At 35.3% G+C, this 11,357-nt stretch overlaps 2 protein-coding genes across 4 annotated transcripts; one reads left to right on the forward strand and one right to left on the reverse strand.

Annotated features, from left to right (window-relative positions):
• Positions 1 to 1,741: 1,741 nt before the first annotated feature.
• Positions 1,742 to 6,878, forward strand: Gpat4 (Glycerol-3-phosphate acyltransferase 4). Of its 3 annotated transcripts, XM_075311356.1 has the most exons (7): positions 1,742 to 2,036; positions 2,129 to 2,413; positions 3,999 to 4,241; positions 4,364 to 4,600; positions 4,917 to 5,150; positions 5,652 to 5,908; positions 6,402 to 6,831. In XM_075311356.1, the coding sequence occupies exons 1-7, from the start codon at positions 1,884 to 1,886 to the stop codon at positions 6,697 to 6,699; spliced, it is 1,707 nt and encodes a 568-aa protein (XP_075167471.1). In that variant the 5' UTR covers positions 1,742 to 1,883; the 3' UTR covers positions 6,700 to 6,831. The 3 variants fall into 3 exon arrangements, with proteins under 3 accessions (XP_075167471.1, XP_075167469.1, XP_075167470.1); XM_075311354.1 differs by lacking the exon at positions 4,917 to 5,150 and having other exon boundaries at positions 6,402 to 6,878; XM_075311355.1 differs by lacking the exon at positions 4,364 to 4,600 and having other exon boundaries at positions 6,402 to 6,878.
• Positions 6,879 to 7,723: 845 nt separating this feature from the next.
• On the reverse strand, positions 7,724 to 11,357 carry TER94 (Transitional endoplasmic reticulum ATPase TER94). Its single transcript, XM_075311357.1, has 6 exons — positions 11,184 to 11,357; positions 10,560 to 10,662; positions 10,049 to 10,495; positions 8,357 to 9,946; positions 8,135 to 8,289; positions 7,724 to 8,075 (listed from the first exon to the last, which is right to left on the reverse strand). Exons 1-6 carry the CDS (start codon positions 11,198 to 11,200, stop codon positions 7,982 to 7,984), a joined length of 2,406 nt encoding a protein of 801 aa, XP_075167472.1. The 5' UTR covers positions 11,201 to 11,357; the 3' UTR covers positions 7,724 to 7,981.

The following is an 11,357-nucleotide window of genomic DNA, read 5'->3' on the forward strand; positions in this document are numbered from 1 at the left end:
TAAACTCTCAGAGTTGTATTTTCTACGATTAACTTTTATGTAGTCAACCTAATTATCGTCGTTTTAGAATTTTCTGCTTATCCCCAGAAAAGGCCGGTATGCACCTCTAGCGAAAATGAAATGAGAAATGCGTTTATGTTAACGAAAATTTCGGGAGAAGTCAATTTAGTAAAAGCCGGTATGCACCTCTAGCAAAAAATTTCCTTCCCATAAGATATGCATTGCTATTAATGCTAACAAAATTTTCGGTAGCGTTCAATTTCGCAAGCTGGTACGCAACGCTAATACGGCGTTCTCACCAAGCATGTTTTGGGGTTTGAAATGTTTTCCCTTTATAAGCACTTCAAAACGATTCGTTTTCGCCATAAAGCCTAGTACTAAGATCACGTTTTCGCACGAAAAACTGTTATACTCCATATAAACGTTAGTGCGGAATAAATGCGAAATCTTTGTTTTGAGCATTTTCCAACAAATATTTAAACAACCCTGGATTTTTCGCACGAAAAAATAGGCAGGCATATTATTTCGCATAAATAAGTTACCACCCCTGGGTTTGAGACCCTAGTTACGGAGATAGAAGAAGATATTCGATTTTCGCATAAACGAACTTAGTACTAAGCATAAGGCCGGTATGCACCTCTAGCGAAATTTTCGGTAGCAAAAATTTATTTAAGTCTACAAAAAAAAAAAAAAAAAACAGGGCTCTGTACACAAATTTTAAACCAGGTAATCGCTTTTAAAAATTGTTAATATATGTTCCAAATATTCCTCAAATAAATTGTTTATTATTTACAGACCTTTTAAAACTTTTACGCACACAATGATTGTAATAAATTAAATGTTTGCTGCCAAAATATGCTTTTGACAACCCTGTTATTTTCATTAGAGGTGCGTACCAGCTTACGAAATTGAACGCTACCGAAAATTTCGTTAGCAATGCATTTCTTATGGGAATGAAATTTTTCGCTAGAGGTACATACCGGCCTATACTAAAAAACAAGTTCAATACACAAGTTTTCCTCCAAAACACGTCAATTTTAGAATGTGAACCCACCTAATTTGGACCCCCGACCCCGACCCTATTCAAAATATATGTCAAAATATTAAAATAAGTTTCATAGAAAAAAGGAATTAACAAAGGCTTTAACAACATGGACATGTGAAAATAACGTAAAATGTTTTTCCCTTTGCGCTCGCGGTAATTATTTGGACATACGCTGCATATATGTGAATTTCTAGTTTCCATGGTAACTGTCAAAGGAAAACATCTCAACCCGGTGTGAACGGTGATATGTTTTGGAAAAACGAATGAGGAAAACGAGTCGGTGGGAACATAGCACAATGCGCTTTACAGACTATCAGTTATTCCGGACGGAATGTCGGAGTTGGTAAAGAATCTTACAGTGTGTCGGATCGATACGACTTGTCGCCGATGACTAAATAATCGGTAAATGTGTTATCGATCCCATAAACATGCAGCAGTATCGATTATGCCTCCGGACTTAACTTATAATGTGCACAATATATGGGATATGTTCGACACGAGCACTGTCGTCCGGAATAACTGATAGTCTGTAAAGCGCATTATGAACAATGCATGACGATAACGTGTAAAGTGTTGGAAGCGTTATTGAAGCGATTGTCAACACATTTATGACACGCAATTCTACCTTGCTAGCAAATACTGTTTACCAACACTGTTTTGTTGCGGTGGAAATATGGCATCCGTCTTTTTTGCATCATATGTTGGATCAAGCTCGGAAACATTTCATTCTAGACATGCCATTATTTGCAACAAGAGTGATTGTTAATTTGGGATCTGTTAAAATCTAAACAATAAAAAGAAGCAAAGATTAGTCGATTTGTATACAAAATATTGGAATATGTTTGGTTTCCCGGTTCAACTCCCATCGCTTGTTGACATTTTCTGGATTACTCCTTCATTGTTTGTTTTATTTCTAATATTACTTTCAGCTATAAATAAGAACATTGGAGTTCGAAGGTCATATGTACAACTATTGCTCAGGATATTCGAGGTAAGTAACAATACAATAGAGTTTAGCCGCATGTACGCTAGATGATGTGGATCATTAACACTTTTTGTCGCATTGCGTTTTGTTTTTGCTAGTATGGACGTGTTAGCATAGAAATTGCTCATAAAGAGCGCCATGGGTCATCGAAAATTGACGAAACCAAATCCAAAAATAATGTTAAGCCCATTATACAAAGAAATGAGGAATCTAGTCCCACTAACGAAACCACAGAAAAGTACGGAGATGGCGACTTGACCAACGCGGTGAAAGTCAATAGCAATGGCAACGGGAACACTCTCATCAACCGCGATAATGTTTTATTACCAACACCAAATGAAACGAATTTTAATAAGGAGAAGCTTACCGAGACCATAAAAGATGTAAGTAAATCACAGATATAACCTTCATATCTCAACTACATGATAATTGCAAGCTTTAGATATGGGATCAAAAGTTCATCAATTACATACGTTTCAAAGTTATGTTTATTCACTTTGTTTTTTTCCTATTGATGCATTACTAAAATGACTAATTTTGTGCGCAATTTTTAAATGCAAATGAAGAACCAGATAAGTACATTTTCGATACAACTTTGGACGGGTCTCATAAAATGTCCAATGATATCTTGAAGTATTTCAGTTATTGGTAAATTAGGTGTTTTGTTAAATTTTAGATAGATCGTTACCTTGCACTACTACTAAGGGGCAACAAACATACACATCACATATTAGTGACTATTGTCAGCAAGCTATTATTGCTGCTATCATCATTAACTGATAAAAAAAACAGTAAACCGTTATAGCCAAGACCAAATACCAGCCTTTGCGTTGGTTTGTTTCGAACATTTCGATATTTATAACACCGATCAATGGTCAAAAATAATTATGTATCTTTATCAAATTCAAACAACAACCACATTGTAGAAATGCTACGATATAAAGCGTTATCTTTCCTTGAAAAAAAAAAACTACCAAATAATAACAGAACCGTGTATTAGACCTCACGTAAGATTACTCTTTAATTACTAATTAAAAAAAATAAATGATTAATTTAGATAATCTGATTTTATTCGATCTTATTTGTATCAAATAGAAAATAAGTTTTCAAATTATTTGTTGAGAGTATCGTATCGTGAAATTTATCTTAAATATACTTTTTTTTTGCTTTGTTCATATGCAATCATGTTCTGCCTCTATAAATGAATTTTTGATTTTATATAATTCCGATGTATCGTACTTCTCTCAAATAAATGAGTGCAGTTGGATTATATTTCCATTTCAATGAGAGTTTCATAATCGAAACCGAATGAAGTTCATAACAATATAAATAATAATAATATTTTTATTACATGACTGTAATGCTCTGATATTAACAAATACTTTGATGTTTCCTAAGATTATGGACCCCACGCATTTTTAGACGTTCTTGAAATCATCTATTTTTACAAAATGCTTTGAGCCAAACATCAAAATTCTTTTAGAGTGGCGGTGATTCTGATTTCAGTTTTCATAACTAGATGAAAGAATAATGCCCTCAAGTTTCACTGAATTTGAATTCATTCAGAGATTTATGCGAACATGGATTAAAACAATTTTATGCCATCCTTCTTTTATATTAATCAATTTTCCCCATTCTTAATATTGTTCCATACGTCGTAAGCCATTATTTATAAAGAAGTTTTATTAGCCAACATATTGTATTTAACATCTAGAAAATCGTTTCTTTTTAACAATGTTGTAAGTTTTAAAATGCTTTTAACTATCTATCAAAAATGTCTGAGTTTAGTAGAAGATAACATGTACAATGTAGATCTCCGTCTTGGTTTTTATCTATATTACAAATAATATGTAAATTTGCACTCTTATGAGTATATTTTCATGTTTTTCCATATATCTGTACTTAAGCTTAAGTCATGTAACAAATCGAAGTGAACTTAAACTGAAATGCTTTTCATTACTATTTTAGGAGAATATCAGTTTTCACTTTGAAGGGTGCTTGGATTACATCAAAGCTGGCGTAGAAGCTATAATTGAAGATGAAGTTACATCCCGATTCGAGGCCGAACAATTGAAAAGCTGGAACTTGTTAACACGAACAAATCGTCAATATGAATTCATAAATTGGAAAATAACTTTAATATGGGTACTTGGGTTTGCTGTCCGGTATACAATTTTAATGCCTCTGCGAGTACTTGTTTGTTTCATAGGCGTAAGTATTAAAGGTCTTGAAGTCAACATGAAATGCCCCAAGTTGTTGCACACGTTTTAAATTTAGATACATCTTATTCTACGAATCGTAATTAATACAATTCTGTTACTATTACGAAATAGGTGGTATTTGCAGTCGTTTCAAACAGTATAGTCGCAATGATTCCTTTCAGAATAGTGCGCCGCTATTTTGCGGATATTGCCTTCAAAGTAACGTTCCGTTTGATTTGCTGCTCTTTGTCGGCAGTGATCAATTTCCATAATACACAATATAAACCAAAAACTACTGGTTTCTGTGTAGCGAATCACACCTCGCCACTTGACGTGGGCATAATGTCTACAGATTGCACATTTTCATTGGTGAGAAAATAGAAAGTTTGAAGTTTGATATGGGGTTTAAAATATGTGTTCACTTTGAATGTGGGAAATTAAAGTACATGTCCTGTACCGTAAATATAAGTTGTGCTTAGATCATATAATTGGTTGGTGTCTCTAGGACACCTAAATGCCAGAGGATCGATGTGTTTATTATTTCTAAAGCCTTTCGTTGTGTCTGTTTTTGTTACGATTACTTACGAAATGTTATTGTCCTCAATGTATTCATTAACGTGCTCATTTTGCATTTTCGTTTGTTGTTTCTCTGCATATCTCTTCCATTATCATTTGTTATAATCAGGTAGTATGGCTTACTATATGTACAGCGGTTGTGGGCTACATGCCAGAAGGTGAACGCAAACGGCGTGTGGTTGATGAAATATTAAGGCATTGCTTTTCAGTGTTGTCCAGCGCCATCTCAGCTGTTATTAACTATCATAATGAAGAAAACCGTCCCACCACTGGGATTTGTGTAGCAAACCACACCAGTCCCATAGATGTATTGGTATTAATGTGCGACAGCACCTATTCCTTGGTAAGTATGTGCATGTTCTTGCTTGCTTCTTCGTGTTCTCATAAAAAAATTGATTTAACTAACTGTATTTGGATATAGTATGTACGAAGTATTTTATTAGTAGAGTTGGATCAAATGTAATAACCAGTATATTCAGAATTAAAATCCTGTTTTTAATCATTGGTATACAAAATTTAAAACATTTTTAATATAAAAATAAATTAATTGATTTTAAAGTAGATTCGCGACTACCTTTAATTTAACTCTTCTAGTTACATGTGGTATGTTGGTCCCTGTGAAATTTTTTTGATATTTATAAAAACACAACAAGATGGTTCCTGTACTAGTGCGTGCAAGAAGTCATAAACAAAACAAAAATCGCAGGGACATTAGAAAAGTTTAGATTCCTATTGGCATGACAAAATCCATTTTATTTCCAAGTGTTTCGATCCAGCTCTATTTGCTTTTTCTACAAACGATTTTTGGTCAATTAATATAAACAACTCATATTCATTTAAATAGATTGGCCAACGTCATGGCGGATTCTTAGGTATACTCCAGCGGGCCTTAGCCAGGGCTTCCCCACATATATGGTTTGAAAGAGGCGAAGCTAAAGATAGACATGCTGTAGCGGAAAGACTAAAACAACACGTTTCAGATCCAAACAATCCTCCAATTCTTATATTCCCTGAGGGAACCTGTATCAACAATACTTCCGTAATGCAGTTTAAGAAGGGCAGCTTTGAAGTTGGTGGCGTTATCTATCCCGTAGCTATAAAGTAAGTATCCGTCCATGAACTTTGTTTTTTATCGTAATATAAGTAGAAGTTTTTTTTAATTTATTTAATGTTTCTGTAATCGTGACTGGAAGTCTTAATATTACACAATTATTTAGTTCCTTGTAACATATTTAAATATCCTGTAACAATTATGTAAACAATTACCAAACTGAAGGACCTATTACGCATTGGCGAAGAAATTTTAAATTATTAGAAAACGTATTACTATTGCCAAAATATCGAAATTTCACTTTAAGATTATGGTCCTGATCTGACATGAAAAACTGTTCTTAAAACAAATTTTTGAGCCTCGATTATTTTTGTTTTGATTTGTAGCGACACGATTAACTTCGGTTTTCATGGATATACTAGAATATACCAACTATATGTGTATGCAAAACGTTTCAGTATTTTATGAAAACAATTAATACAATTCTAGAATATTTAACGTTTTCTTACAATATTATACTAATATTTTAATTTCTTCGCATAGATATGATCCCAGATTTGGAGATGCATTCTGGAACAGCTCCAAATATTCCATGATCCAATACTTGTATATGATGATGACATCGTGGGCTATAGTATGTGACGTTTGGTATTTACCTCCTATGTATCGCCAACAAGGTGAATCGGCTATCGACTTTGCAAATCGGGTGAAAAGCGTAATTGCCAAACAAGGTGGTCTCGTAGATTTAGTTTGGGATGGACAATTGAAGAGAATGAAACCGAAGAAAGAATGGAAAGAAATGCAGCAAGTTGAATTTATAAAACGTCTGAAAGGAGATTAATTCCAGCAAACACGTATTTTTAGGAATATGGTTAGAATATGTTTCTAAAACACAACCCATAAACCAACCAACCAACTAAATAATTGTAATTTATTACGACATATACATACATTTTTCGAAGTAAATATTTAAGTGAAACAAAATAAATTAAAAACAAGTGAATTTTTAAGCGAAACAAAGTGTTTTTTTTTACAATTTTTTAATCATAATAAACGACTAGTATAGCCTGATTTATACATACATAATAGAAAACTTTTTTCTGTGCAATTTTTAGATTCTAATGCTCAATCTTCTCCCACTGTGCTGTTATCTCATGGTTCAGTTTCTTGTGATTCATAATATATTATCAATCATGAACGCAAACTAATCTAATGATAAACAATTTATAAGCCAACAAAATTTTAAATCGTATTTTCAAGTATTTCTATTGGAATATAACATTATCTAAGATCCATAAGTTAAATATCCATCCCTTTTTTTTGATATGCACCCCGATGCCACCGGGACATTGGAATACTTTTTTGCAGCAGTTTGTGTAAAACATGAAGACCATGGGGGATACATTAGGGGAAATCGAGTTATTTATGGCGAATGAAGCCATCGAGTTAACCCGCAACTGACCAATTTTGGTCAGCCGAAGCCGCCGCTTATTACATCGGCAGCGAACGACTGAAATGTAACCGCCAATTAACTAAAATGTCAATATTTGCGAATGCAAAATTGATAATTGTAATTAGCTGTGCAAATAATCTTAGTGAATATTAACGAGTAGATATAATCGCTCCACATCCGCCTAATCTAAGACAGACTTCAGATAAAAATCTAACAAAACTACTCCGAATAAAAATGAAATCTATACCATGTAAACGTAAATAATACTAGCGTTGTGCTGAAATATATTTTGAATTTATAAATCTTCTGCCCTACTGCGGTTCATTTGTAAACAGAACAATTTTTTTTTGTTTTGGAATGGGCTACGATGAAACTATACCAAAAACATTTTGAAGAAAAGAAACAAAATCGGTTTATTTAAAATGTTTATTTTATTTAGTTATCTTCATATATAATTATATTAAGAAGTTCTTTATAGAAATATCTTATGTGGGAGAATATGTTCTTATGAATTTCCACATACACAATGGGTGGAGCGACATCATTTCACCATGTGTGATTCTGGTATTATTGTTCAAATGATGTTTATATTGAATGTGGTTTGGATGTTTATTTTCTCTTGTTTGTAATAAATGTTTGCGTTTTATAAAAAAGAATTAAAACTAAAAATCTAACTGTATAAATCATCATCCCCATTGTCTCCTGGGGGATTCGCCGGTGCACTTGGTCCGGATCCTTGCGTATTACTGGAACCTCCAGGGAATCTGAAAACGAGAAATCGGTTTATTTCGAGAATAATAATTTGTAGATTCAATTATGCTACCTAAAGTTTTGTCCGAATCCTCTGGATTGTTGTAATGTTTGGGCAAACATTTCGTATTTTCGGATATCATTGTCTGATACGGAACGACGAGCAAAACGCATAGCCTCTTCGAAGTGAGCGCGAATAATTTCTGGAACTGGATCTTCCTCATCCATCTGGAAAATAAGATTATAAAGGCTAGTTATATTCTATTAAGGGATCTCCTAGAGATTATAAACTCACGTCCATGGCTGAAGTTTGGTTTTCACCACGTTCTTTTTCACGTTTAATCTCGGCTTCGATGGCTTGACGAATTGCCAATTTGCATGCACGTTGGCAAATTTCTGTTAAATCTGCACCTGAGAATCCCTGTGTGACTTTAGCAATATAAGATAGGTCGACATCCTTAGCCAAAGGTGATTTTCTAAGGTTAGCTTTGAGAATTGCTTCACGAGATTTATCATCGGGAAGTGGAATATAAATGAGTTGATCTAAGCGGCCAGGACGCAAGATTGCTGGATCAATAATGTCGGGACGATTCGTAGCACCAATAATGAAGACATTCTTTTTGGCACCCATGCCATCCATTTCAGTCAAAATTTGATTGATTACACGATCGGCTGCGCCACCTGCGTCACCGACGTTTCCACCACGGGCTTTGGCAATTGAATCCAATTCATCGAAGAACAAAACGCAAGGCGCAGCCGAGCGAGCTTTATCAAAAATGTCACGGACATTAGCTTCGGATTCGCCGAACCACATGGTCAAGAGTTCTGGGCCCTTAACGGATATGAAATTGGCTTGGCATTCATTGGCAATAGCCTTTGCCAAAAGAGTCTTACCGCAACCAGGAGGACCATAGAAGAGAACACCACGACTTGGTTGCATGCCAAATTTCAAGAATTTGTCAGGATGCTCAACTGGATATTGCACCAATTCTTGCAATTCCTTTTTAACATTCTCCAAGCCACCGATATCGGTCCATGTTGTATTGGGAATTTCCACAACAGTTTCACGCAGAGCCGATGGGCTCGACTTGGTCATAGCGTAGCGGAAGTTTTCCATTGTAACAGCTAAGGAGGCCAACACTTCAGCATCGATTTTGTCATCCTCCAGATCGATGAGATCCATCTTCTCACGAATTTGTTGCATGGCAGCCTCGGAACAGAGAGATGCCAAATCAGCTCCAACATGACCGTGAGTCTCAGAAGCGATCTGTTCCAGATCCACATCATCGGCCAATTTCATATTTTTTGTGTGAATGCGTAAAACTTCCAAACGACCTGTGGCATCAGGAATGCCAATATCAATTTCCCGATCGAAACGACCAAAACGTCTAAGGGCTGGATCGATTGAGTTTGGACGATTAGTTGCGGCCATAACAATTAGATGAGAACTTTTTTTCATGCCGTCCATAAGTGTTAGCAATTGGGAGACGATACGCCGTTCCACTTCGCCATGAGTTTTGTCACGTTTTGGCGCGATAGCATCGATTTCGTCAATGAAAATTATAGCTGGAGAATTCTTTTCTGCCTCTTCAAAGGCCTTGCGTAAATTTGACTCGGATTCACCGGCCAATTTCGACATAATTTCAGGTCCATTAATCAAAAAGAAGAAAGCCCCGGTTTCATTAGCAACTGCTCGCGCAATCAATGTCTTGCCAGTACCTGGTGGACCGTACATGAGAATACCACGTGGAGGCTTTACGCCAATAGCCTTGAAAAGAGAAGGATGGCGCAATGGAAGCTCCACCATTTCTTTAATCTGAGCCAACTGCTTCCTGCATCCACCAATATCGTCGTATCCGACAGTATTGAGGGATTCTTCCTCTTCCTTTTAAATAAAGAGGAACAAATTTAGTTATTGTAAGTATATCGATCAGCTCCGAAATTATTTGTAATAGTATGGACTAAAAACTATAGCATTTGCTTTTACCTCTCTTTTGATTGGATCACCATCACAAAATATAACCGTTTCTGGTGCGACAATACAGTATGGTTCTGGGTCAGTCAAAACCACCTTGAACTCAATAGGTCTCAAAGCAGCTCGTACAATAAATATGTCACCCATGTGAATGGGCCTATAAGCTTCCAAGAAGTATGGTTTCAAATAGATCTCAAATAGATTTCCGGTAATACCCTCGGTGGTATCATCGATTGGTAAAATACGAACTCGTTTGCCGTATTTCACTTCGGGACAAGGGTGAATCGAAACAACGTCCGAAAGATGAACACATAAATTGTTACGTACTACACGGTTCATTCGGATTTTACTGTCGGGACAGCTGTCATCCGAAAGCACAATGCACACAGTTTCCTTGCGGCGTTTTCCTTTCAATATGACCGTGTCTCCCCTAAACAATTGCAATTCGTCCATTTTTGCCTAATTAATAATTTTAATATCGGTCATTAGGGCAAACAATTGCAAATAGAGATCAATTACCAACCTGCGAAAGAGACACAACCGAGTTGTCATCGTTGGTAGCTTCATCGACAATTAAACGGTTTGGGCGATCCTTGCGCTTTAGGATAGCGGTAGCTAAATCCTCACTGCAAATAAAAAAATAATAATGTATTCAAGTATATCTCGCTTTAAATAATCCATTTCCCCAATTGTTTCATCATGGCGTTCCACTATTTCCACCACCACTAACATTCGCCATCTTTTTTCTCTTCAATAGTTATTACTACCTTTTTAACTTGGAAAACAACAAAAAAGTTCAGACATCGAACTAAAGTTTAATAAGATAAATTTTTCCAATTATGCTCGTTTTATTATATACATATATTCAGATTTGACCCATTTTTTAATTTAAGCAGTTCAATCAATTTGTGTCACTGCAATTAATTTAAGAATTGCTTAAGGTAACCTTGGAAATCATGTTTTTTAAAATTATTTTACATACACCGTAAAATTTTCTATCCATTACATTATCTTTTGTGTGCAATGACAACGCGAAAATTGAACCATTTTTGATGTCGCAGTCGCCTCGCACTCTAACCCCAGCTGCATTTAGTGAGTCGGCATTTTCTTTCGATTTTTATGTCTGAATTTCACTGCATTTACTAACCTCTTAGAATCAGCCATCGTTTACTTTAAGTTGTTAGTAGTTTCTACTTAATTTAATTAATGATTTTCTCCCGAATTATATTGCTTAAACAACACCAACAAATTTTTTTCAAGATTTCGCACTGCAACACTCGTATGAAAAGCTGACTCGATCTGACAGTGGTACCAACGTACA

Source organism: Haematobia irritans, chromosome 5, assembly GCF_050003625.1.
Source record: "Haematobia irritans isolate KBUSLIRL chromosome 5, ASM5000362v1, whole genome shotgun sequence".
NCBI classification, from domain to species: domain Eukaryota; kingdom Metazoa; phylum Arthropoda; class Insecta; order Diptera; family Muscidae; genus Haematobia; species Haematobia irritans.

Coding starts and splice junctions, on each gene's coding strand:
- Gpat4 (XM_075311356.1), top strand. CDS start 1,884: ATGTTTGGTTTCCCGGTTCAACTCCCATCGCTTGTTGACATTTTCTGG. Junction 2,037..2,128: donor TATTGCTCAGGATATTCGAG/GTAAGTAACAAT, acceptor TGTTTTTGCTAG/TATGGACGTGTTAGCATAGA. Junction 5,151..5,651: donor GCGACAGCACCTATTCCTTG/GTAAGTATGTGC, acceptor TCATTTAAATAG/ATTGGCCAACGTCATGGCGG.
- TER94 (XM_075311357.1), bottom strand. Junction 9,947..10,048: donor GTGATCCAATCAAAAGAGAG/GTAAAAGCAAAT, acceptor TTTATTTAAAAG/GAAGAGGAAGAATCCCTCAA. Junction 8,290..8,356: donor ACCAAACTTCAGCCATGGAC/GTGAGTTTATAA, acceptor CTTATTTTCCAG/ATGGATGAGGAAGATCCAGT.